The sequence below is a fragment of the Erpetoichthys calabaricus genome, chromosome 5, assembly GCF_900747795.2.
Source record: "Erpetoichthys calabaricus chromosome 5, fErpCal1.3, whole genome shotgun sequence".
Classification (NCBI taxonomy): Eukaryota; Metazoa; Chordata; class Cladistia; order Polypteriformes; family Polypteridae; genus Erpetoichthys; species Erpetoichthys calabaricus.
In genome coordinates this window covers 111,141,033-111,168,947 of record NC_041398.2, presented here as the reverse complement: position 1 = coordinate 111,168,947, position 27,915 = coordinate 111,141,033, and the positions used below count along the sequence as shown (strand labels likewise).

General features: G+C 37.4%; 1 protein-coding gene across 1 annotated transcript in view; it reads left to right on the top strand.

Moving 5' to 3' along the window:
- tmem33 (transmembrane protein 33) overlaps positions 1 to 18,433 on the top strand; it is a 50,585-nt gene extending 32,152 nt beyond the window's left edge. The window contains exons 4-8 of the mRNA XM_028801928.2: positions 2,077 to 2,264; positions 12,292 to 12,359; positions 15,147 to 15,280; positions 16,067 to 16,150; positions 17,553 to 18,433. Coding sequence (XP_028657761.1) covers positions 2,077 to 2,264; positions 12,292 to 12,359; positions 15,147 to 15,280; positions 16,067 to 16,150; positions 17,553 to 17,676 — 598 coding nt within the window. The 3' untranslated portion in view covers positions 17,677 to 18,433. The remainder of the gene's footprint in view (positions 1 to 2,076; positions 2,265 to 12,291; positions 12,360 to 15,146; positions 15,281 to 16,066; positions 16,151 to 17,552) is intronic.
- Positions 18,434 to 27,915: the final 9,482 nt, after the last annotated feature.

The following is a 27,915-nucleotide window of genomic DNA, read 5'->3' as shown; positions in this document are numbered from 1 at the left end:
TGTAGATCGGGGTAATTACATTCATTGCATTCCTAGTCTGAATCAGAATCTGATTGTATGGGTGGTTACCTGGCACTGTAGGGTTGCCACCCGTCCTTTAAAATACGGAATCGTGCCGCATTTGAGAATGAAATTGCGCATCCCGTTTTGAATCAATACTGGACGGGATTTGTCCCGTATTTTTTTTATCATTTTTTTTAAAGCAGCGTCTCATGCAAATCATCCCACACGCATTTTATGAAGATGCCTCCTTTCCTACTTTTGATTGGGTAATACTTGATGTCATCGTTAGTTTGATTGGTCTTTTTAACTGTCCAGTGAGGAGGGCGTGTCTTTTAAGTAGAGTCTGCAAAGTGTTGGCACTGAGATGTGGCGTCAGCGCCAGAGTTGAAGCCCCTAACGTTGCGGTCAGCAAGTCGGCTAACATCCGCCATGTGCCGTCTTTCAGTTGCGAGAAGCAGATCATAGAATGGTTGAAACTGTTGCCCCTAACGTTGCGCCACGGCGTGTGGTTCGTTTATACCTCATGTCTTCTCATTAAACTTTTATCTCGCGAATATGTTATTGCAATCCGCAGCGGGAGCGTTTCTATAAACTTAATTTAAACTTACGTTTTACACCGTGCTTTGTTTCCCTTATGAACATGCTTGTATGCTTCACTCGCTCCCTTCTCAATTGTTTAATTAATTTTTTGCTCTTCGCTGTTTGCGGCTCCTCCTTCATTTCCCCCTACTTCGTTCTTTTATCTCGCGAATATGTTATTGCAATCCTTAACGGGAGCGTTTCAATAAACTGATTGAAAATAGTTTTGCATTTACCTTTTTAGTAAAAGGCGAGCTTTTAAGCCTGAGAAATCACCCCGTAAATGCACACGTTTAATTGCACATGTGTTAATATGTATGGTTACACAGTATTAAAAGACAGTGAACAACGTCAGTTACCTTTGTCCCCGCGTTTGATAAAAGGCGAGCTCTTAAGCCTGAGAAATCACCCCGTAAATGCACACGTTTAATTGCACATGTGTTAATATGTATGCTTACACAGTATTAAAAGACAGTCAGAAATTAACGTCATTTACCTTCGTTCCCGCGTTTGACTCGTGCTGTAAATCTCTTCCTTGTTTTTAGTTCACGTGATTACGTAGGAGGCGTGATGACGCGATACGTGACTCCGCCTCCTCCATTACAGTGTATGGACAAAAAATATGTTCCAGTTATGACCATTACACGTAGAATTTCGAAATGAAACCTGCCTAACTTTTGTAAGTAAGCTGTAAGGAATGAGCCTGCCAAATTTCAGCCTTCCACCTACACGGGAAGTTCGAGAATTAGTGATGAGTGAGTCAGTCAGTCAGTCAATCAGTCAGTCAGTCAGTCAGTCAGTGAGGGCTTTGCCTTTTATTAATATGTATAGATCCCCTGCAACCTGACAGCTTAAACAGTTTAGCAAAGAACAATGGAGAAAAGTGGTATAGTCCTGATGTGCAAAGCTGTCCAAGAACTGTCCAAGTAGACTAAGGCTGGAATTGTTGCCAAAGGTACATCTTCTAAATACTGACTTGAAGGGGGTGAATACTTGTGCAATCAAATATGTTGTGTTTTAAATTTGTAATTAATTTAGACCACTTTGCCAAGATTTGTTTTCACATGGACATTAAAAAGTCTTTCTTTTGATTAGTGTCAAAAGGTACAAATTAAATCCACTAGTATTCATTGTTTTATAACAAACAAATGTGGAACTTCTAAGGGAGTGAATACCTTTTAATAGGCACGGTATCTACTCTGAATTTCCCAGTTATTCATGTTATGATCTAAAAAAAGTAATCCACATTTATAAGTGTGAAAACCCTAATTATCCTGTATGGGTTTGATAGGACCAGCCATTACTAGTTTATCTGTATATGGTTACAGTTGTGTTAATTTTTTTAATGCAAAATCACCACAGTTGACATATTTTCATTCTTTAAGTTGTTTTTTGAACTATTCTGTTTTTAGTATTATTAAATTTCTTGTCCTGGTAATAAAAATACTTTTTAAAGTAGAGACTGACTTGAACTATCATTTGTTACTTTTCCAGGTTACAAGAAGCTGCTAATTTTTATCAACGTGCCTTGTTGGCCAATGCTCTCACCAGTGCGCTTCGGCTTCATCAAAGGTTACCTCATTTTCAGCTAAGCAGAGCTTTTTTTGCACAAGCCTTGCTGGAAGACAGCTGCCATTACCTTCTTTATTCCTTAATCTTTGTTAATTCTTATCCAGTCACAAGTATCCTTTGAACATGTGTACTTTAAATATGTACCTACACTTGAGGACTACAAGAATAAACTTTTACAATATAGAATCCTTGGCACAAATGGTCACCTGAAAGTCTGATGGCACAAATGTTATTCAAGGTGAAATTTGGAAAGCTAAGTGGCCACTTTAAATAGACACAACTTGATTTGACCCCAGGGGGAAATTTGGCTTTTTTATCAGAAGCTCTTTAAATAAATATACACACACTGGTGTGAAAACACACTGCAGTTACTATAAAGCAAGAAAAATTCAAAAGAAAGAAAAGTTTGGTCTTGGCTGTCACAGACTTTGTGAGTCATGCAGATGTATTGTTGTTGGTATAAAGGAGTGTCAGTAGTGTTTCTTTACATACTTCTGCAGAATAAGTTGTTGGCAGAAAGTTCTCTGTGTTAAAGTGTCACAGAGAGAATGTTCAGCATTGTTCATAATAGCACTCAGTTTTGTTTTTTTGTTTTTTTTTAGTTCTCTCCTTCGCTACTGCCTCCAGGGAGTTCCGAGTGTGTCCTATAATTGAGCCTGCCCTTTTTATTAGCCTGTTGTTATTGTAGGCCTCTCTTGAAATGATGATACCAGCCCAGCACACCACAGCATAGAAAATCACACTATCCATCACAGAGTTATAGAATATATGACCATCGATCGCCCTCGGCCTGGAGCTCGAAGCAAGATCTTGCCTCATGGACTGCATGATTCAGAGGTTCACTGTCTTATGTGCCTTCTTGAGCAGGGGGGACCTTGTGGGTGCTGCAAGATATCAATCCATTCTGTCCCAACTGCCTTCAGATCATTAAGCTCCTCCCATGTAGTTTTGGGCTGTTCCCTCACCTCACTCCCATGAGACAAGGTCTTGAATGGAGCTCCAGACCGAAGGCGATTGATGGGCATTTTATATTTCTTCTGTTTCTGAATAATTGCACTAGCAGTTGTCACCTTTTCACTAAGCTTCTTTCTGATGGTCTTGTAACCCATTCTAGCCTTGTGCAGGTCTACAATCTTGTCTCTGACGACCATTGGTCTTTGGTTTTGCCCATGGTGGTGGAGTGGCTGGAATGCAAGAAATTGATTCTTTGGACATGTGTCCTTTATACACATAATGAGTTGAAATCAGGAGTATCTGTAATTGATTGGCTGTGTGCCCATGTGGTATGCAGATTATAATCAATCTATGACAGCCAGAATTCTGGCTGGGTTGTAGGGGATCAAATACGTATTTCACTTAATGACATGCAAATCAGTTTATAACTTTTATGAAATGTGTTTTTTCTGGATTTTTGGTTGATATTCTGTCTCTCTCCATTAAAATGAACCTACCATAAAATTACTGTACATTTCTTTGTAAGTCAGCAAACTTACAAATTCAGCAGGGGATCAAATAATTATTTCTCCCACTGTATATTCTGTTTCATCTTCTTTATTAATACTCCCCATAAGTGCCCATAAGTTGGAGATGCATAGAGTGAAGAGAAAAGGAGACAAAGAGGAGTTCCTTGTGGTGCTCCAGTGTTGCTCACATCTGTATCAGAAACACAGCCCATGAGTCTCACAAACTGCAGTCAGCCTGACAGGTAGTCCGTTTTCCAGGACACCATATGCTCGTCCACCTTCATATCTCTGAATTTACCCTTTAACAGGGATGGCTGGATGGTATTGAAGGCACTAGAGAAATCAAAAATACTTTACCTCACAGTGCTGCCTGCTTTGTCCAGGTGAGAGTAAGACCTTTGGAAGAAAGAGATAATTGCATCCTCTACTCCAGTCTTTGTCCGATAGACCAGCTGCAGTGGGTCCAGGTGGTCTACCACAAGAGGAATCACATAGTCCAGGATTAGTCTCTCAAAGGTCATTCGGTGAAGAGGCATCTGCTTTCATTTGGAACAGGAATAATGCAGGATGTTTTCCATAGCAGTGGCACTTCCTGAAGCCTTAGGGACAGAAGAACACCACAAAGTTGGTCAGCACAGACCTTAAGAACTCGGACTGGTTCCACAGCTTTTCCTTTGTGTAGCTTCCTCAGTTGTCTCCTTACTTGGTCTTCAGTTATGGACAGTACACACTTATAGTCAGAGGTGGACTTGTCACTGTCCATTTCAGTTGACATGGTAGGAGTTGTTGATGTGGTAGGGATTGTGTGGGGAAACTGCGTGGAAGTAGGTGTTAAAAAAATTGGTTCAGGGTGTTCGTTTTGTCCACATCCCCTACTAGCACATGAGCCCTGGATTGCTTGGTTCCAGTAATTGTACCCAGTCCATTGCAGACATATTTCGTTATTCTGTGCAAGTTTGTTTTTTATTTTAGGTTTGTAAGCTTCCTTTCCTTCACTTGGCTTTTCCTTTAGCACATGCCATAAAAACTTCAGAGCCTCTTTGTCACGGGATTTGAATGCCATATTTTTCTCGGGAGATCTTTTAGTTTCTTAGTTATTCAGGGTTTGTTGTTTGGAAAGCAATACACTGTCTTTGTGGCTACCACTGTGTCAACACAGAAGTTAGAATATCCAGTGGTAGTGTTTCCCAATATTGTCCTCATTTGACTCGCACATTGTTTCCCACTCTGTCTTTTGGAAGCAGTAATTCAGAACCATTTCAGGCTCCATGTCCTCACCATTCTGGTGGTAAGAGTTTGCTGTCTAGTGACAGGCTTGTAGCTGGGAATATGATGAATCAGGTTGTGGTCAGATTTGCCCCAAATGAGGCAAGTAGGTTACACTTAAAGGCATCTTTAACATTGGAATACAGCCGGTCCAGCTTGTTATTTCCGTGAGTGGAACAAGTCACAGACTGATAGAAATTTGTCATCATTTGTTCCAGATTCACATAGTTGAAGTCATTGCATATTATAACTGCAGGGTAGGAGTGAGTCATCATTAAAATGTTGGTAACAGGATGAATCATTTCCATTGCGTAGTCCCCTTGCTTAGTCCCCATTTGCAGGAGGAGGAATATATACATTAATAAGGATGATGTAATTTTTCTCCCTGGGCAAATAATGTGAATAAAGTCTGACAGCCAGAATTTCAATATCTGAATTACAAACTACAGTTTTAACTGTAATATGCTCCTTTTTGCAACATTCGTCATTTATATAGATGACTAGTCTCCCATCCTGCCTTTTTTCCACACTGCACTGGGTCACTGTCTGCTCAAATAAGATAAAATCCACCCAGCATTAAAAAATTGTCAGGTATATCGGGTTTAAGCCAGCTCTGTGTAAAGCACAAAACGGCACTGTACTTGTATGGTCCATAGAGCACTATAAGTGCAGATGGTTCAACCATTATATTCTACAGCAGTTTGAACATTTCTGATTACAATAGATGGCAGACCAGTTCTAAAACCTTTTCACTTTGCTTTTTCAGGGTGCCCTTTCCGTGTATTAACAAACCACTCCTGAGGTAAAGTGTAGCTGAGCTGCTTATGCACATGCAACTGCAGTGCAAGCAGCAGATTATGGGATTATTTAATACACCCCACTTTCATTTTCTCAGTGGCTCTCTTTCAGGTGATGCGAACATAGAGTAGCATTCGTGTCTTCTTCGCGACTCCATCCAGATTTGCAGCCTGTTTGTAGTACAGTTTGGACAAGCTGGTGAATGGGTTTGTGTACATTGTAGTTCTTTTGTAAATGTAAAATCCATTTATTTTATTTCTAGTGGCTACTATCCGTGACAAGCTTGAAGTCAGATCAGTTCTAATTTTAAATAAGACTAGTAACTAGTATTTATGCACAGAAAAAAAAAAAAGAAAAGAAAAAGTGAGAAATACGGAGCTTCTGTAAAAAGACTGCTGCTTGCACAGCGCCCAGAAGTAGGAACAGTGGAGTCAGGAGTAGAACAAAGATATTTTTAGAGGCTCACCAAGTTCTTTCACCATAAACTAACAAGTTAGATTTTGGGAATCCTTCTTAAAATTGAAAATTGGCAGTAATGAGTTGTGTACCTTTTGAAAGGTCTGTCTTTTGAAGGCATTACCAGATTGCTAATCATCAAGTGTTAGGCTTGCCTTCCTGATCAGAAAAAGTTAGAAGTAATGCTTTGAAAAGTCTAGTCTGAGCCTGCAAATGGTGCCTGTATTGCTTTCTGTCAGATTATTTCTTCTGTGCAAATGACCAGCCTTTGGTTATGCAATAGTTCCCTGTGTATGGGTAAACTAAAGCATGGTGAGCTTTATTCAACAAAAACCATTTTACACTGAAATGTGGCTTAGAATATTAAATGTCTGTAGGCAGTAAATGAAAACATCCTAATTTTAACACTTCATTTCAAACATGGTTTCTCACAAACGGACACTAAATTAGAACAGACTAACAATATTTCAAAAATGGAGTGCAGCACATACAGTACCTATCTATTATCCAGGAAAAAGCAAAAGTCACGCAAACATGCAGTAAGTGTTTTCTCAGTAAAATGGAAGGGATGCCTGCTCTAGGTTTCCCTCTTGATTCCATTAATTTCATCTTTATTAAACAAAGAAAAAAAAGCAAGCAAAGTCATTTTATTTTAACGGCAGCAGACTTGATAAAACCATTAACCCACATTTTACAGACTGACAATCCAGCCATACTGAATATAAATTGGTACTGGCTTAGTAGAACACAATACTTCACAGATACACAACCTGAATATGCAGGCTAGGCTGATAAACATCACTAATGCTAAATTGTCAGGCAGCATCTTAGTTGTTGTTATTAGTCTCAAAAAGGCCTCTACTAGAAAACACTATAACATGAAATGGAAGAACTAAACTAGTATTTTTCAAGCAATGTACAACCTTTATTTACCTTTGCCAGAGTTCATTGTTCTGCAGTATTTTTTCACTTCTAAAATATGTCAAAATATTGTAGTTAGCCGTGGCACACATCTGTTCAAGTATTTATAAATTTACCGATTCAGGTTGCCATACCAGATAGTTGCACCGTAGTTATCATTGTTGCCACTTCAAAGTGCTTTGCAAAAATAGATTCTCCAAAACACTTTACCTTTAAGAAAGCATAGCGGCAACATTCTCAGTAAGATAAATAAGTGAATTGTAAGCTTTAGTAAAATATCCACATTATACCCAAGTTTTTAATGATGAGATCGTGTTCAAAATGAAAAAGGGATGTTTTTCCACATTTTAAAAGAATGTAATCTTTCAGATTCTCATACTAGTCCATCTTCTCAATTTCAAATAGGTTGAGGAATTACTCCACCCAAAAATATTTTCTCTCTCTTAAGTTCGTTTGTAGTGATGTCCGAGAAAACCTTTTAATCTCCTGTTCTCATCATTAAAATTCTTCATATAATGGGCTTTGATAAAGACCTACAGCATGCAATATCAGAATGTTCATGAATTAAATTACTTGTGTAATATAGACCCCATGTCAGATTTGTATTTCTATGCCCAAAGTGTCTCAAACTCATTAACGTCTGCTAACATATTGTTAAATAAACCACATATTATTGTCTTACAAGACAGAAAGGAGTGTGTTCAAACAGGATCGAACTTTTGAATTGAAGCCCCAGCTCTTTCTGCACAGATCAAAAAACAAAAAATGTGCCAGCTGTGTGAAGTGTGACTTTTAAAAAAAAAAAAAAAAAATGCTGTGTGGCAGTAGACTTTAACTCTGTGAGCACAATATTTTATTAATTTTTTTTTTCTTATTGCTAATTTGTGGCAGGTGGCGCAGTGGTAGCACTGCTGCCTCGCAGTAAGGAGACCTGGGCTTGCTTCCCAGGTCCTCCCTGCGTGGAGTTTGCATGTTCTCCCCGTGTCTGCGTGGGTTTCCTCCGGGTGCTCCGGTTTTGTCCCACAGTCCAAAAACATGCATTTTAGGTGCATTGGCGATCCTAAATTGTCCCTGGTGTGTGCTTGGTGTGTGTGTGTGACTGCGGTGGGCTGGCGCCCTGCCCGGGATTTGTTCCTGCCTTGTGTCCTGTGTTGGCTGGGATTGGCTCCAGCAGACCCCCATGACCCTGTATTAGGATATAGCTTGTTGGATAATGAATGACTTAACTAATTTGTCGCTATTTATTGGTTGCAACATTAGTACAAGAAGGCAGACAGCTGAGAGACTGTAACCTGTGTACCTCTACCTATGCTCTTCTCACTGCTTCTATACAGTGTATTGTTCTTTGGCTGGCTGTGCTACATATACGGCCTGTAGCAGCTGGTTTTGTCAATTTCTAGAACATTATTACCCTATCATTTTTCTATGGGCCTCGGCCATAAATATGAATGCCCTCAATTCGGTCTTCTGTAAATATTCGTAATGATTACCCATTTTAATTAAAAATAATACACTTTGCTGTAAAATGGTGTTTTGTAAAGAACATCAACAAAAGCCAAGTCTCTAGGATGAGCAGGACAAAGCAGGAAGTGATATAGTGCAAGAATGTTTTACTCATGGACAATTGTGTGTATATATAGCAAAAGTAAACTGTACCAGTGACCTACTGCAATAATATTATTATTTTTACTGAAGCTTCTTTAAGCCTTTTACTAAGGCCTCTTATACCATATAGATGCAGTTGATTACATTTTTTTTTGTTTTTCCCAGTTGGAGCTCAACTGCTCAACTTGCTCAACTTCACACAGTGTCAGTAGTAGGATTTGAACCCACAACCTCAGGGTTTCAAGTTCTAGGTCCAAAGCCTCAAACACTACACCACACTTCCTGCAAATACTGCACATATAAAAACGCTTTGTTTGTTACATAGTAATTCTGACACACCTGAATAACCAAAGGCACAATACCCAACATGCATTGTCTTAAAAAATACAGACAATTACTCTGTAAAAGAAAACTGAAGTATTAAAACAACATGAAAATCACTCATGGACTGGAAGTTTACAGGCAGAAAGTCACGACCGTCACACTCCATTATGAACAAAGATGACAAGACACTTTGAGTTTAAATGCACCTTTTTGAAAACTTGAATAATTGTATTTTGTGAAAGCTAAAATATCAAACAGCCTAACATTCAATCCTCCACAAGCCAACCATCACACTTGTAAGCTGAATTAAGCAGTCCAGCTGCAAGTAACACCATCAGTTTATGACAGTTAAGCAGCAAGGGCTCACTAACATCGATAACAGTTAAAAAAAAAAAAAAAAGATTGCATATTGTACTCACCATATTGTATCCAGAATCCAAGAGCATTCTGAAATTTCTTTGTGTGGCTATAGTACACACTGCAGCATCTTAGTCTCACTAGATAGATAGATAGATAGATAGATAGATAGATAGATAGATAGATAGATAGATAGATAGATAGATAGATAGATAGATAGATAGATACATACATACATACATACATACATACATACATACATACTTAATTAATCCCAATGGGAAATTCACAAATACACTTTCTCTCTACTTTGCTTGCATCTTGACTATGACCTGTGTTGCTTTTACAGTCATATGAAAAAGTTTGGGAACCCATCTTAATTCTTTGGATTTTTGTTTATCATTGGCTGAGCTTTCAAAGTAGCAACTTCCTGTTAATATGTGACATGCCTTACGGAAACAGTAGTATTTCAGCAGTGACATTAAGTTTATTGGAGTAACAGAAAATATGCAATATTCATCATAACAAAATTAGAGACAGGTGCATAAATTTGGGCACCCCAACAGAGATATTACATCAATACTTAGTTGCGCCTCCTTTTGCAAATATAACAGCCTCTAGATGTCTCTAATAGTCTTTGATGAGTGTCTGGATTCTAGATGGAGGTATTTTTGATCATTCTTCCATACAAAATCTCTCCAGTTCAGTTAAATTTGATGGCTGCCGAGCATGGACAGCCTGCTTCATATCATCCCATAGATTTTCAATGATGTTCAAGTCGGGACTGTGACGGTCATTCCAGAACATTGTACTTCTCCCTCTGCATGAATGCCTTTGTAGATTTCGAACTGTGTTTTGGGTCATTGTCTTGTTGGAATATCCAACCCCTGCGTAACTTCAACTTTGTGACTGATGCTTGAACATTATCCTAAAGAATTTGTTGATATTGGATTAAATTCATCCGACCCTCGACTTTAACAAGGGCCCTAGTCCCTGAACTAGCCACATAGCCCCACAGCATGATGGAACCTTCACCAAATTTGACAGTAGGTAGCAGGTGTTTTTCTTGGAATGCCGTGTTCTTCTTCCGCCATGCAAAGCACTTTTAGTTATGACCAAATAACTCAATTTTTGTCTCATCAGTCCAAAGCACTTTGTTCCAAAATGAATCTGGCTTGTCTAAATGAGCATTTGCATACAATAAGCGACTCTGTTTGTGGCATATGAGTGCAGAAAGGGCTTCTTTCTTATGATCCTGCCATACAGATGTTCTTTGTGCAAATTGCGCTGAATTGTAGAACGATGTACAGATAAACCATCTGCAGCAAGATGTACTTGCAGGTCTTTGGAGGTGACCTGTGGGTTGTCTGTAACCATTCTCAAAATCCTGTGCATATGCCATTCCTGTATTTTTCTTGGCCTGCCAGACCTGAGTTTAACAGCAACTGTGCCTGTGGCCTTCCATTTCCTAATTACATTCCTTACAGTTGAAACTGAAACTGACAGTTTAAACCTCTGAGAGAGCTTTTTGTAGCCTTCTCCTAAACCATGATACTGAACAATCTTTGTTTTCAGATCTTTTGAGAGTTGCTTTGAGGATCCCATGTTGTCAAAGGGAAAGCATAACTTGCAATTGACCACCTTACATACTTTTTCTCATGATTGGACACACCTGTCTATGAAGTTCAAGGCTTAATGAGCTAATCCAACCAATTTGGTGTTGCAAGTAATCAGTATTGAGCAGTTACATGCATTCAAATCAGCAAAATTACAAGGAGACCCACATTTTTGCACAGCCAGTTTTTCACATTTGATTTAATTTCATACAACTAAATACTGCTTCACTAAAAATCTTTGTTTGGAAAACACCCCAGTACTCAGATGTTCCTAGGAAATGAAAGACATACCACTGTTGTCTTTTTTGTTAAAAGCAGAGTAAATTATTATGCAGGCTGAGAGGGGTTCCCAAACTTTTTCATATGACTATATATTTTTTTTGTAACTGGTTCAATTGCTAGTGTGGGGAAAACTTGCTGTTTATTAAAGTTTTGTTAGTACATGTCATTGAAATGTGAATAGTGAGGAGGACCATTGGGTAAGGGTCTGTTGAAGGATACTTTTTGCATTAACACTTGATTTGATTCAGTTATGCAAGTTTGATTTATAAACTGAACCCGAAATTTAACAGGGAGGCTTTTGATGAAATTTTGTTCTCTCTGTAAAATACATTGTCATTGGGATTAGGAAGGGATGGGACTTTTTTCTCTTTCTTAATTGGTTTTCAACCTCAAATCGTCTCAATGATTAAATAGTTTTTATCTACATCCCTATTGCTTAAGGTCCCAAAAACTCTAGAAAAGGCCCTGGGCAACATTTATCCCAGCATTTGAGGATAGTGCTGCTGCTTCACCATCTAATGGTTATTGGATTCAAATACCAGCCTAGTTGTTGTCCGTATGGAGTTTACACTTTATTTCTCCCCATGTGTGTAATGTCTTTTTTTTTCCCCTATTTGGGTATTCTGGGTTTTTTCCATCTGGGTTCATGACATGCAAATTAGGTCAATTGATCATGCCAAATTGTTCCTAGTGTGCACGATAAATATGCGTGCTATGCACTGTGATGGACTGGTGCCTTGCTCCCAAAGCAAAAGGCAGTTTCTAGATTAAGTAGGTTTGAGAGGATTAGTTTAGGAAAACTCTCTGGATTTTCTTTTGTTCGTTTGCTTTATTGGGGAATTAACAATTTAAAACTATATTCACTTGAAGTTATGTCAGAAAGTACTATATGTAAAATTTTTGCTATTTACATATTGAGTAATGTCTGCTTTGCTTTCAAACTACCAAAAGTTCCTAGTTTTATATTGATGAACTAAGTTTGGGTTACTAGTACATGTCAAAATGGCTGAGTATATATTTTTCATGTGGCTCCTTAATCTACACTGCAGTGAGCATTTTTCCAGTCTTCCTTTTTTCATTGCTTCATGCTACAACATATACAAAGAAGGTGCTTGACGTAAGTATTTTTTGACTACTATTATTTTGACTAGTGGTCTGAGTCAGTAGTTGTAAACGTGCATCAATACCATCATACTCATTTTACTCTGAAGATAAACAAATGTGTTCTCCTTCAGATGCAATCTGCTATGCTAAATATCCATTCTACATTTTTTCATATGTGTGTAAATTGAGTTTCGCTTTTAGAGGGAAAGTGTTCCCACTACTTTCCTCTCAGAGAAGATGTATCATGTGAGTCTATCATCTCGAGTACAACTCAATTGATAACCTATATTAAAGTTAATAAAACCTTGAAAGTAATCATTATTAAATCAGTTACATATTGTGTGAGCAGTTGATTGCATAATTTGTTTTTGAGGAATGTCATTGTTAACAATACAGTATTAAAGTCCCCTCCACTGTTATTGGTAAAGATAAATGTGTTATATATATGTGTATATAATATGTATATGTGTGTGTATATATGTATAATATCTCTCACTGGAAAAATGAAGGAAATCCAACCATTAACTGAAGTGAATATATTCTCAGGAAAAAAAAATCCTCATGAAGAAATAATTATTTTTAACAAAACCACACATGCCACGATTGGTTGAACTCCTGCATTTAATACTTTGTACAACTTTCCTTTTCCAATAAAACGGCACTTTAGTTTTTTCTTGTAACCTCTTATAAGTTTGAATATACAACAGGGAATTTGAGACCTCTCCAGATCAGAGTCGCAGGTCATTTGGAAAAATGCTTTGGATCAATGTCCTCCTGGTACATCTAACCATGATCCAATTTTAGTGTCTTGGCAGAGGCAGCCAGGTTTAAATTTGAACTCTTCTGGTATTTCATGGAGTCCATAATGCCTTGTACCCGAACAAGGTTCCCAGGACCTTTTGGAGAGAAAAAAAGATGCACACACACACACCCCCTATAAAACATCAAAGATCGTCCATCATAAATGACCATGGTGGTCTGTTCTTTTCAGTACAGCCATCTTTTTTTTTTTTTAACCCAACGTGAGTGTTGTTGCCAAACACCTCAATTATTGTTTTGTATGTCCATAGAACATGGTTCCAGTCAAAGTTCCAGCAGCATTTAAGAAACTCCAGATGCTTACATTTGTGGTTGAATGACAGGAAAGGCTTTTTTCTGGCATGCCTTCTATATAATTCATTGGCATGGAAGTGGTGTCTGATAGTTTTGGTGACCCCAGGATATTTCATTTCTCTCTATTTGTCCAACAGTGATCTTTGGGGATTTGTTTTTTGCTTAACATGATGTTCACTATGCATGGGGCAAAATAAACTTGGGTCCTCTTCCATTCAAGTTGGTAGCAGTTCCGGTCGATTTTCAACTTTTTAATTACTGCCCTAAATGTTCATATGGGCATTTTCAGACAAGTTAGCGATTTTTAAAGCAATTCCTAAATGTATGAAGGTCAACGTAATTTTCTCTCATTTGAAATGTGACTTCTGTTACATTATTGATGAATGAATAAGGGAACTGTGTCCCCTTCATATTGACACAGGAAGTCATGGATCACTGTTTGAAAGTTTCAGCACACTCTAAAGGAGTGAAAAAAAGTCTTCAGTTGCGTAAGGATTTCTAGGTGTACCATAAATTATGGATTATGTGGTTTTGTTTAAAATAATTTTACTACTTGATAAGGGATTATTTTTTCTCAGAGTAAATTTACTTCAATTAAAGGTTGGGTTTCCAGAGTAACAATAAGCTAATTCACCAAAAGGTGATTTTTTTTTTTTTCTTCTTTTCTTGAACCCATTTTACTTAATCTTTTCCAGGGGTGCCAATAATTGTGGAGGAGACTGTAAATAATCTGCAGAAATAATTTTTTTGGAGTAGTGAAATTTCATTTTCACTGATCATCTCCTAAAAGAAGTTAATTCTTTTTAAATAAATTGTACAAGTTACTGTAAAAGGGTACAGAACCATTATATCTAGTAAAAGGAATCATAAATAGCAGTTAAGCTGTTTATTTCTAAATTATATTTAAAATATTACTTAGTCAAATATATAACAACATTTAAGGATATATTTTAGACTATATAGAGCAGACAATATTCTAAATTCTGAGCTCAGGGAATACCAAATTTTAAAAACCTCTCTCAAAGACAAGCAAGCCTGGACTACAAATTGTCTAAGTGAGATTCTAAATAATCGAAGGAAGATATGTGCTAACTGTGCAGTACATATTAAGAGTTACCTTCAGCAAACTTTGAAATAATTGTTTTTTTATCTTGCATAATCTGCCTTGTTTAATTAAATTCATGAGTGAGGATGTATCAGCTCTACAATAGACTAAATTATCAGAATTTTAGTAAGCTTATAAATTTTATTTAAAAATGGAATCAACATTAAATTCCAGATTTTTTGTTTAAAATTAAATTAACGCACAGTAAATACCCTTTCCCTGCCCATTCCTGTTGCTGCCTTTAGTGTTGCATTCCATGAAATAAGTGGATATTATGATTTGAAAATTATTTGCTGTTCTTTCTTGGTTACACTATTATATTGTTTGAGGAATCTTACCTATTCTGGTTTGTTGCTCCTTATGTCCCATGGTTCCAGGACACTGGCTATGCATGGATTTGAAATATGGATGGATAGTTTTACATTAAAAAATTGTTTCTTTACTGAGTACTGTTTTTTTCTGTCCTTGCCTTTGCCCACCATAAAAACAAATTAATTTTAAGCATTACTGACACAGTAATTCCATAAATATGAAATTATTAAAACTAGTTATCTAACACTCCCTTTTTGTTTTTAAATCTAGTCAATTGGTCCTGGCAGTATGGCATTCCTTAGATCTCTCCTGGATAAACTTGCCACCAACCAGCAGAATATCCTAAAGTTTATTGCGTGCAATGAAATTTTTTTAATGCCAGCAACAGTTTTCATGTTGTTCAGGTAAGTTATAAGAAAAAAAAAATCCAGCTTGAATGACCAGTGGTAAATCGAGGTCTATTAAACAGATAGCAAGGTTTTATTTAATTAATAATATTTTTTGTATAGTTTCTCACTACCAGTTTTTTTCCATTCAAGAACTAGTGGTTAAGAATGTTTAATAGAAGGACAAAGGTTTTGGCAGAATGGAAACTCAGTGGATAAAGCTGCTGTTTCACGGATCTGTCAAACTCTCTTTGAATCCCATGCCTAGTCATTGAACCTGAAGTCCTGTTCTCTACAGGTCTCTGTGGGTTTTCATACAGATATTCTGGTTTTCCTCCCATGTCCCAAAAGATGTGCTGGTTATTTTTATTGGAGATTCCAAGCTGGCAGCTGAATGCATTAGCGGGCCTTCTGATGAACTGTTGCTCTGACCAGAGGCCTTGCACAATGTGCTGCTAGAATAACCTAAAGTCCACATAACCCTGAACTGGTTTAATAATATCATGCTGTGATTCTGCTTGAGCTAGCAATATAACTATGCCTTTTAACCATTTAGTAAATTAGTTGAAGAAAGTGCTGTTAGGAGATAGAAGTGGTGTCTGGTTCATGGGTTTAGGACTGACTTGTGCTTTTTCCTGTAATTTTTAGTCAGACTAGCTAATTTATGTTATCATTTTTAAGCTACCTAAAACTTGAGTTTGATGGAAACTTGTGTTTCCTCTACAGAAATGTGTTTTTTTTTTCTGTTATGTTTGTTTGTGAAGCCTAATGTGTTTTATAGATGTATTTTTATTATTATTTCAGTGGTCAAGGCAGCCTGCTACAGCCTTTTATTTACTACAGATTCCTCACCCTTCGCTACTCATCAAGGAGAAATCCTTACTGTCGGTAAGGTGCAACTTGCCAAAATAGCCATGATTTTATTATGTTTTCCCAGTATATGAGCAATTCTTAGATATAAACAATTGGACATTGAAGAAACACAGCTTTGCATATAATGTGGTAGTATAGATTGCTTTAATAGAAGTAGTGACCTAGTAAATTGACTGAATTCTTATGTTATTATACAGGGGTGGGCAAAAGTAGGTTTACAGTTGTTCATACAGAAAAATACATGCAAGTTGTGATTATTACAGCAGCTTTATTAACTCAAAAGGATGTCACAGTGCACTTAAGTGCTTCAATTGCCAGTTACATATGTTCACAACTGTAAACCTACTTTTTCCCACCCCTGTATAGTAAAGATGGTTATCTTCTGATTTTGTTTTCTGTTCTGTTTAATAAGAAAGAGGATAAATATTTTACATTTTCAACTTTTACATTTTCAACATGTTTTCTTGTGACATTCAATATAGTGTGTTGAGTTTGCATTTATATGTAATAAATACTTGCCATATGCAGTGCCATAAATGCCTTAAGGTCAAAGTCCTTAATGGGTGAAGTGCTTTAACTGAAGGTAAAACCAGCCTTTTTCATGTAGTCAGTAAGATACTTTTATGAATTTAGCTATTTTGAAATATTGTTGCTCCTGTGCAGAGTACAATTTCGCAATGCAAAGATATCAGCCTGGTGGAAGCTTTTAATTTATTCTGTTTGGAACATGCATGTTTACTTGTTTCTTGTAAAGTTTTTGTTGTGCCTGCACTACAGGCACATTCCATCTAGTTTAGTGTTAAAATGTTTTGATCAAAAAAGAGAATTATTGTTTGACCTCGGCTGTTATTCTGGGAGTATAAAGTACTTTCAGAGATTGAAACTGGTTTGATAGTAATCTTGGAATACTTAAACACACTTTGATTAAATGTACTACATCTATATAAATACTGTTTATTTATTTACAGGTATTATTAATCTGCATTCCTCTGTTGCACTAAAGTTTTCATGTATAAGCACAACTATTAAACATTTAATTTGTAGCTTGTTCTACTCTGGCTCATGTGCAGACTGCAATTGCAGTAATGGATTGGTGCATTTTATTTGGTTACAACCCCAATTCCAAAAACGTTGGGACACTGTGAACATAGAAAACATATGACATGTTTATACAGAGAAAATATTCAATTTTAAGAAAAGAATAATGGACATTTTTAATTTGACATGTCTCAGAAAAGTTGGGACAGGGCCATGGTCGTCTTTGTCGAATTTTTCTTCATGGCTGTTACAATATAAGTGAATGATTAATGCTACATATAAAAATAGTTACAAATGAGGACTTAATGTTTTTTAAGCACTTGGATACATCTTGATTTTCTCTTGTTAGATATTTATTGATTTTTATATTCTTTTTCAGAACACTATTTACAGAACTAAGGATCTTGGTTGAACAGCTAATAACAAAGCCATCCTGTCCTGCCTTCATAAGAAGGATGTGTCTTTCGAGCATTTCTTTTATTAGCCGATTGGCACCGGCATAAAGTTGGGTCTTCTCTGATTTGTTTTTGAGATTCAATAAACTTTTTGAATGTGCTCCAGCAGCTGGTTTTTCTGCAGATAGCTGTGTCAAGCTGAAATATTGTTCCATATTGCACTGAACCCTTCTTGAACTAGAATCCTTATTATAGGTCGATGTTTTATTGCTTTCCCCCATTTCTTAAGATGTAATTCATATTAAAATGTAAATTAATTTTACTTAACTGTATCTTAATATAAACACTCTTTTCTTCATTATTGAAGTGAATGCAATGCATCAACTGTTTGAATGACATCATTACATTTCCAAAAAAAAAAATAAAAGGAACATAGATGATTATAAAATATTTGCTTCTTAGCATGGGGAATTAAATTATTTTACTGTACTGGTACTGCATTCAAAACAATTAAGGTATGAATTATTTTAAAACTTAATTCTTATGACATTCTATAACAAGAATCCAAAGTATCACATTGTATTTAAGTGTAGTTTCGAATAAAAAAATGTTGTACAATCTTGAGATTGGTTTGCATGTTGATTTTGAATCTTGCTGTTTATACACATAATGTCCAGCTCTATATGTAGATTTATTTAGTTGTATTCATTATCTGAACACACAACTGCCTTGTTTCAAAGCCCTCTCAACTCCAGTCTGGATTGAACTGTTCATCACATAGGATCTATACAAGGATATTTGGCCCAATAATTATGGTAGATTGGTTGAAATAGCAGCGTAACCTTTATACTTTGGAAAAAAATAAGGATTGGTTTATCAAACCTATACAGTGTATAGTTTTTGTGTAATTAGATCAGTTGAAGTGAAACATACTTATGGATCAATAAAATCTCTGTCTAAAGCAGTGTGTACCTGTGTAATCACAAAGTTGTTTTTAGCCTTCTGTTCATTTACACTGGGAAGTTACCAAAATGATCTTTCAGTAGCAGTCTGTTACATGGGTGCACGTGCAGTATTGCTTGGCAATACAGACTCGAGTATTGTTACAAGAAGTCCCATCACCTCAACGAGAATTTAATCATAGCAGAATCATAGTGCATGTCAGTGTCAGCCTTTCAAATTATTTACCTGAAGACAGATGTATATTTTATAAAGAACTATTCGGGTGCAAATATTACATTTTATATTTAAGTTACCTTAAATAACTAATTTATATGTTTTGAACTCTGGTCTGGTTACACCTGAATTTTCTCTTTCTATGATTTTCTCTCTTTCATTATTATCCAGTTTTGTAAACTTTCACGTGGAATTTAATTCTCTACAGTTTCCACCTCAATAAACAAATTAAAATAATTAAAATGACTGTTTCTGTGTGATCTTTGAGACTAAAATGATGAGGGTATTTTGTTTACTTATTGGAAATACAAATGAAATGATAACCAGCATCTTGACATAAAGAGCTTACTTATTAATATGATTTTAATTTTGTTTTCATAGTATTAACAGTGAATGAAGTGACCATAGAAAACTTGAAGACAGGAAGGTTATTACCTTTATGTGGTCAGTCACTATACAAATGGAATTGCATATGTAAGTGCTGTGTTTAAGAGAAAAAGAAACACAAAATGTCATTTGTGAGTTGAACTTTGGTTTCACTGGTATAGGAAGTAGCAGTGTAAATCTCTTTATCTCTGTTTATTGAATAAAATATATTAAAATGATGTCTTGTACAAGAATAAATGTTAGGTTATTTTCTAAAGTAATTAAACAGTGATAAATGCAGTCACACATTTGATATGATTAGCCTTACACTTTAACAGGTTTATGGAGTACATTTACAAATGAGCACTGGGTCATACACACATCCTTGGGTGTGTTTCTGTCTGTTCCACATGTGCACAACATATGAGCCTGCAGGCTGAATACTTGTCACGCATAGCCAGCTCACCCCCTAACTGTTATCAAACTACCTACAGTACATGAAAGACCACTTTTAGCTATTGAAATGATAGAAAGCTGTAACTGTTCCACTTAAACTTGGGGTTTTTTTTAGTCATTTGACATATCTGATCAACATTTACTCTACTAAAGTTCAACTTAATAGTTTATTTTTTGAATATGCACTCTGCCAAAACCCTGTGAAATGTATTCTTTTATGGTCACTAGATCATAATGGTTCAATTACATCTATCCCCTAAATCCTATCCTGATTATTACAGAATACTAAATCTAGACTGACTTCCCCTTTGTGCTTTTACATATTATGTTGCTTTGCTGTTTGTAAGGAGAGCCCAGATAATATTTGGGTAATTAAAGAAAGCTTGCCTTTTTAAGGTTATTGTAAATGTAAGCTCTTGTGTGCATTAGTGGCTCTAGGCACACTCCTAATATGACGATTCCTAATGCTGTCAAGTCAAATACAAACATCCTCACAAAGGTGTGGTTCACCACCTTAACTGAAAAAGTGTTGCATTCAGATCCATGCATAGTGACAACCACCCCACCTTTTAATTTTTGCCTGTCTTTCCTAAATAATGTGTACCTGTCTGTGGTCATCCCATCTTTATTATTTAGCCAGGTTTCTCTTAGTGCTGTTTTATCTCCCAGTTGGACACTTTGGAGACCACAGTGCCAGGTGAACTAGTTGAGTTATGTGACGCTGATGTTTCCCCTCATTCAGTAATAGTAAAAGCAGATTGGGAAAATATTTCTGTTACCATAATGTGTTTGGATTGATGCGATACATGCCTAATGTGTTTTCTTGGCTATTTTCATGAAAAAACAGAAGCTATCCTTTAAACTTTTTTTTGTGTGTGTGTGTCGATTGGCAAGTCAGCATTGAGCTTGGTTTTTCTGTCATGGTATAAACTTAAAATTCATCTAAACACCATATAGTGGGAAGGCTTCTCTGGCTCATGTATTCTCCTTAAATAGAAGACATTTCTCCAAATGAAATACAGTTAGGTCCATAAATATTTGGACAGAGACAACTTTTTTGTAATTTTGGTTCTGTACATTACCACAATGAATTTTAAACTCAGATGCAGTTGAAGTGCAGACTTTCAGCTTTAATTCAGTGGGGTGAACAAAACGATTGCATAAAAATGTGAGGCAACTAAAGCATTTTTTTAACACAATCCCTTCATTTCAGGGGCTCAAAAGTAATTGGACAAATTAAATAACTAGAAATAAAATGTTCATTTCTAATACTTGGTTGAAAATCCTTTGCTGGCAATGACAGCCTGAAGTCTTGAACTCATGGACATCACCAGATGCTGGGTTTCCTCCTTTTTAATGCTCTGCCAGGCCTTTACTGCAGCAGCTTTCATTTGCTGTTTGTTTGTAGGCCTTTCTGTCTGAAGTTTAGTCTTCAACAAGTGAAATGCATGCTCAATTGGGTTAAGATCAGGTGACTGACTTGGCCATTCAAGAATTTTCCACTTCTTTGCTTTAATAAACTCCTGGGTTGCTTTGGCTGTATGTTTTGGGTCATTGTCCATCTGTATCATGAAACGCCGCCCAATCAATTTGACTGCATTTAGCTGGATTTGAGCAGACAGTATGTCTCTGCACACCTCAGAATTCATTCGGCTGCTTCTGTCCTGTGTCACATCATCAATAGACACTAGTGTCCCAGTGCCACTGGCAGCCATGCACGCCCAAGCCATCACACTGCCTCCATTGTGTTTTACAGATGATGTGGTATGCTTTGGATAATGAGCTGTTCCACGCCTTCTCAATACTTTTTTCTTGCCATCATTCTGGTAGAGGTTGATCTTGGTTTCATCTGTCCAAAGAATGTTTTTCCAGAACTGTGCTGGCTTTTTTTAGATGTTCTTTAGCAAAGTCCAATCTAGCCTTTCTATTCTTGAGGCTTATGAGTGGCTTGCACCTTGCAGTGCACCCTCTGTATTTACTTTCATGCAGTCTTCTCTTTGTGGTAGACTTGGATATCGATACGCCTACCCCCTGGAGAGTGTTGTTCACTTGGTTGGCTGTTGTGAAGGGGTTTCTCTTCACCATGGAAATGATTCTGCGATCATCCACCACTGTTGTCTTCCGTGGACGTCCAGGTCTTTTTGCGTTGCCGAGTTCATCAGTGCTTGCTTTCTTTCTCAGGATGTACCAAACTGTAGAATTTGCCACTCGTAATATTTTATCAATTTCTCAGATGGGTTTTTTCTGTTTTCGCAGCTTAAGGATGGCTTCTTTCACCTGCATGGAGAGCTCCTTTGACTGCATGTTGTCTGTTCACAGCAAAATCTTCCACATGCAAGCACCACACCTCAAATCAACTCCAGGCCTTTTATCTGCTTAACTGATAATGACATAACGACAGACCTGCCCATGAAATAGTCTTTGAGTCAATTGTCCAATTACTTTTGAGCCCCTGAAATGAAGGGATTGTGTTAAAAAATGCTTTAGTTGCTCACATTTTTATGCAATTGTTTTGTTCACCCCACTGAATTAAAGCTGAAAGTCTGCACTTCAACTGCATCTGAGTTGTTTCGTTTAAAATTCATTGTGGTAATGTAGAGAACCAAAATTAGAAAAAAGTCTCTGTCCAAATATTTATGGACCTAACTGTAAGTTGTACAAAGATCTTTGTTTTATTCCGTGTGCATAGGAACAATGTTTCACCACAACATACGTTCAGCTCATTCATTAGTTCTTCGGCTGTATCAGTATAGAAATGTCAAACTGAACAGCGCTGTAAGTACTGCAGTAGCTACACTCTGTTTTTACTCTTGAAGAATACAGTACACAAAATGCACTCCACAACACAAGTCATCATGCTTGGCTTCATTGGTTATTGTTTTGACTATAGCCATCAGTTTGATTGGGAAAGTTGTTTCTGTTGCATTAGATAAAGTAGATGTGAATGACTTCAGATGATGTGAGCACATTTGCAGTGATCAGTTGGTGACCACTAGATAGAATGAAGTCATGGCTAAGGCTACAGCCTTTAACGCAGGGAGCTTCATGTCCCATCTAGCCTAACATGCAGGGTATTTGTACATGTGCTGCTGCACTAATTCTACCCAAGGGGCAACTGCTTGGTTTGCTGCTCAACCTGCACTATGGTGTGAATGTTGGGAAAAGAAAGTAAGAATGATCCTGATGACACCAGGGTGCCTGAAATCATAGCTGCCACAGTAACTTATCAATCACAAAAGAAGGGTGGAAAAACAATCTCCATTCCTGAGTGCTTTCCACTGATGGACTGGCTACTTAAAGGTAGTACATGTGAATGCAGGAAAGTTCAGAGGGCAGCACCTCACAAGGGCCCCACTTTCCTTTGTAACTCAGCACTTCATATTTTGGTGCAATTCACATGAAATTAAACCCTCATTTGGAAAAAGCTCCGCCCATGGCTTCTGTTACAATTCTAATGATTTTACAAGGGCTTTTTTTCCTGATCTCTGCTTTCAGTTATTACATTCGTTTGTTTTGCTGATTAAATGTTGTCATGTGCCTTATTTTTTATCTGTTTTAGTTTTCAAGTTATGTCATGGTAGTTTGTCAGTTTATTAAGCCTAAGGGGGGGTGGTGTTCCCTGTCACTACGGTTGACAGACCACCTTCAGCCTTTATAATGAACTCTGAGGTTTCAGTCCATTGCTGGTATCCCTTCTCAATTCTCTTCTTCAGAATTCTTGTACATTTTTTTCATCTTTGACATTTTTGATGTGGTTATTCTTGCTTTTGAAAAGAAAAATGAGTAGTTTTGTTTACTCTCAATTACATTTCATCTTTAGTAGTTTTTGCAGTATTTTTGAATTCTTATTACTATGGATATTTCCTTATTAACCTTACTAACTTTTTTAATTTGGCATTTTGCTCCTTATTAAAATCAATCTATCTACTGCGGGCTTTCTGAGAACACGTTTTAGTGAGGGGGCGCTGATCAAGAGAGGTTCAGATGCACAAGGAGCTGATGAAAGAGATATCAGGTATTTAATAAATGTATTACCTGACTTTAATAAGTAAAATGGCTACTTTTAAGGTTTTTTTTTTTTTTAATTTTGTGCCAAGGTTTTACATTGTGGGACATAGTTTGCTTTTCACACTGACAATAGCCCTTAGATTCTTTTGTTATTTTGGAGTGGTAGTAACATATAGCATCTTCAACTGGGGCCTCATGTATAACGCCGTGCGTAAAACTCACATTATAACATGGCGTAAGCACAAAAGTGGGAATGTGTGTACGCACAGAAAAATCCTGATGCAGGAATCTGTATGTACGCAAACTTCCACGTTCTTCCGCTACATAAATCCCGATCAACGTGACAAGTAACACACGTGCACGCGCCTTCTGTCCCGCCCCAACTCCTCCCAGAATTACGCCTCTTTGAATATGCAAATCAATATAAATAGCCTTATGGGAAAAGCACGGGGGAAAATATAAGAATTTCAGCGAATACCAAGTGGAGGCAAAGGAAAAACGTACTATTTGTTGGTTTAAACAGTGATATAAACAACAAAAGGAAGTTGATCGAGTGACAGAGTGTCGGAGAAACTCGAAAGCTCAAGTTCACAAAGTCGCACAGTGCCTGAAATAAAAAAGAAATCACATATCAAAGTCGCCATGAAAAGGCAAGTCGTAGCCCACCGTCTGAGTGTCATATGAAAGCTTATTAGGGTACAGACAAAAAAAATAGGCACACAGTGGGGAAAAAAGCACGAAATGTCAACTTTAATCTCGAAATTTCCATTTTAATCACATAGTTTATTTTGCCATTAAAGTAGAACATCATAAACTTCATCTTAAAATCGTTTAATTTACTAGTTTCTCAAATCCCATTGTAACTAAAGTAGCACGTTAAATGCTTTGTTTTGTATTTGATCTTCTTTGTGCTGTGTGTGTGTGAATCACTACCTGCTTCTTAAACGGGCTTTCTCTTTCTCTGACAGGACACATAATCCATTACATTCGTGATATTACAACTCTCTGAATAATTAAAATACTGAGATGTATACGTGATATCTTTTTCATGATGATAGGAATGAAAGCATGTTATTAAACATGGGAACACGGTGGCACAGTGCTTGTTCATGTCTCACGCAAGAGGCTTGCTGCGCCATGCGCGACCTTTGATGAAATAATTTATAACAGAAGTACTGTCTCTTTCAAACGTACTAACCTCCAATTCCTGTCCTTACTTTTCTTTCTCCAAATACCTAATCGCCACACAATCAGCTCTGTAATAGACGTGAAGCCATCTATAAGCTTAGAACACCGATTCTTCAAAACTTTTAAGGAACATTGAAATATCTTCGTAGTACATGTTTAATTATTCTATCTGTCTATCCTTCCAGTGTCGCGTCAGCACCAGCAAGAATACAATGCAATGCAGGAACAATCCCTGAACTAGTTAACGCTGTGGCACCGTGTCCTCACATGTTTCATTATTAACAATACAGATTATTTAAATGAAGTTAAAGTTTTATCTGTATAATATAATCAACATGTTTTGCTGCATTTCATCTTAAAAATGATATCGTCATCATATGTAAATACGCTGTTTATAAAGTGGCGCAGGTTGTGCAATATTATAACTGTAGTTCAAGTTTACAGTGAGGTACTGTAATTGTACTTATAAGTACAAACAGTTCTACAAGGAGCACTTGATGGACTGATTGAGTGCGTTTATAGTTCTTGGGATGAAACTTTTTCTAAACCGCGAAGTCCGTACAGGAAAGTCTCTGAAGCGTTTTGCTGTGGCTGAGGCAGCGTTTGCTTCATGCTGTATACTGATAATTCTCTTTCCAATCAGCTGCTGCTGTGATTCCCCACTCAGATACAGTGATATAAATACTCCGAGTGGTGCAGTGAGAGTAATATGGAAAAAGATGATCTGCTGTGGCAACCCTTAACAGGAGCAGCTGAAAGAAGAAGAAGATGCAGTGAGAGTAACAACGCTAAAGCAGTTATGGTATTTGGAATACTATGGCTATTCCCTGGACCATTATAATGCTGCAGGTTAATTACAATCAGATGCATTACACTAATAAACAATATGCAGTTAGTTTCAGTGTATTTATAAAGCCGCGTCAGGAATGTGGATCTAAGAAAGAAAGGGTGACCACACAGGAACAGTAGCACTGCTTTGACGCTGGGTGCCGCCAGTCTCAAAAGCGAGCGAAGAAATTGCGTACACCAGGGTATGAAGTACCGTAGAAATGTGCGTGGCTTTACGCTAAGCTTAGGTTTTATTCATTGCAATTTGAGCGTGGAAACGTTCGTACGCAACATTTCTGTGCGTACGCACCATTTATACATAAGGCCCCTGATCTTGTGGATTGTCAACATTATTGTGGCCACTAGGCAGTTGGGTCTATAGCCTTGTATACCATTTTATATAATGCTGTTTCACTCAAAACTACGCTATGTACAGACCTTTGAGGGCAGCCCCTCTCAGCTCTATGGAGAATAAATGCTAAGTGCATTACTGATTAATGTATGAAGACATAATAAACATAACCATGTTTGGTTTTGATTAGTGAGTGTTCGTTTTTTGAGAAGAAACATCTAAAATTAGAAATACAGGTAGGTGCAAATGGCTGAACCCTGCTTTGATAGATCGTCATACCAAAAATATTTATCCAAATGTGAATGCAGCATCGAATGACATAGAATATATCTGCATCATGTCCAGGTTGTAGACTGTTACATCGCCAAACTCAGTATCCACTTTTGAGGGTTACTTTACCAAAATCTGCGGTTTTGTGTTTCACCAAAGATGGGGTGGAACAACTGGAGGGAGAAGCCAAGCATTTGATACACAAGCAGCAGTGAAATGTGCCGATGTTACCTTTGTATGTTAGGGACTGCTCAGTTGGTCAGTTAAAACTGCGTTACCAGATGGAAAGCCCCAGAGGTGGCTAAACAAAGTTTAGTATTCTCCTTAGACAAAATGCCTACAAGGTATTTTACAATCTAATCTTTAACTTTAATCCGAAAGGATGCTGGAGATTTACCATCCCTTTTAAAATCCCAATTACTGTTCATTATTTTTGTGCAACAGATGAACCTGTAGCAGATCCTAGCGAGCACCTTATCTGTTTAAGCTGTGGACTAGCAGATCATGTTTATTGTGTCAACCATTTGTTTGGCAGTTTACATGCTGGAAACATTAAAGGCTCCTTCACATCTCCCGGTGCATTTTTTCTGCAGTTTTTTTCTATGGCCATGGAGGAGAGAAGTGCATTTTTTTTTAATGTGACATGCCACATATTATCCATATGAAGATGCATGCTGAGTAGTCTTTCCTGCGGGATAGTGTTTGTGTAACATTAGCCGTTCTCTAGCAAACCTCACTCCTGTTTCCTACAAGTGAGGCAGAGCACACACCCTGCAAGGTCTTGGCTTCATCCCTGTCTCCACATGTGTTTAGGATTGCCATTGTAATTCACACAGCCAGCATTGCACTAGAAGAACTCCCAACAGCTTATTCAACCATATGCCGATGTATGTTTGTATTTCTAGGAGATCATACTTCGTCTAATAATGCAATTATACAGTACTAGCAGAGTAGGCCACACATAGCTACATAATATACATGATGGTGGTTTGCGTTGGGATAAGCCTGCTTTACAGAAAATGCCATAATGTATGTAAGCTGTAATAAAACACAAATGGAGTAAAACCCTGAGGGAGCATGAAGTGGAAGTTAACACAATACATTGGCTGCCTTCCATCACCATAAGCAATCCCAAAAATCCCTAGTTCACTTGAGCTGTAACTGAAGCTTAGTGAGCGTCCTGGTGCTATAAACGTCAACCACTGTGCTGGCAGTGAGTTGGAGTTGAGCAATTCTGCAGCTGCCAACGTGATCCAAACTCAACCAGTCGATGTAGGCCAACACCTACCACCAGCTCTAAATACACTAGAGAAGAACTCCATCTACCCACTTTCCAAACCTGCTTATTAGGGCAGGGTCATGCAGAGACTGCAGGCTATCCCAGCAGGCGTTGGCCAGGGTAGCAGTCCATCACAAGGTGAACACACACACACCATTTAGCATCACCAGTCTGCCTAACTGGCACATCTTTGGACTGTGGGAGGAAACCAGAGCATCTGGAGAAACCAACACGGGGCAAAAAAACTCAAGGTAGGTTCCTGGGATGTAAACCGTGGTGGGCTTGTTGTGAGGCAGCAGTGTTACCACTGCACTACCATGCTGCCCGTAAGAGAAAAGGGAACAAGAATGAAAATATCTGTTGTCCTACCTGACCGAGGCTATTATTCATGGGGGACCCAACAGCTACGTTCAGGGATCCATTT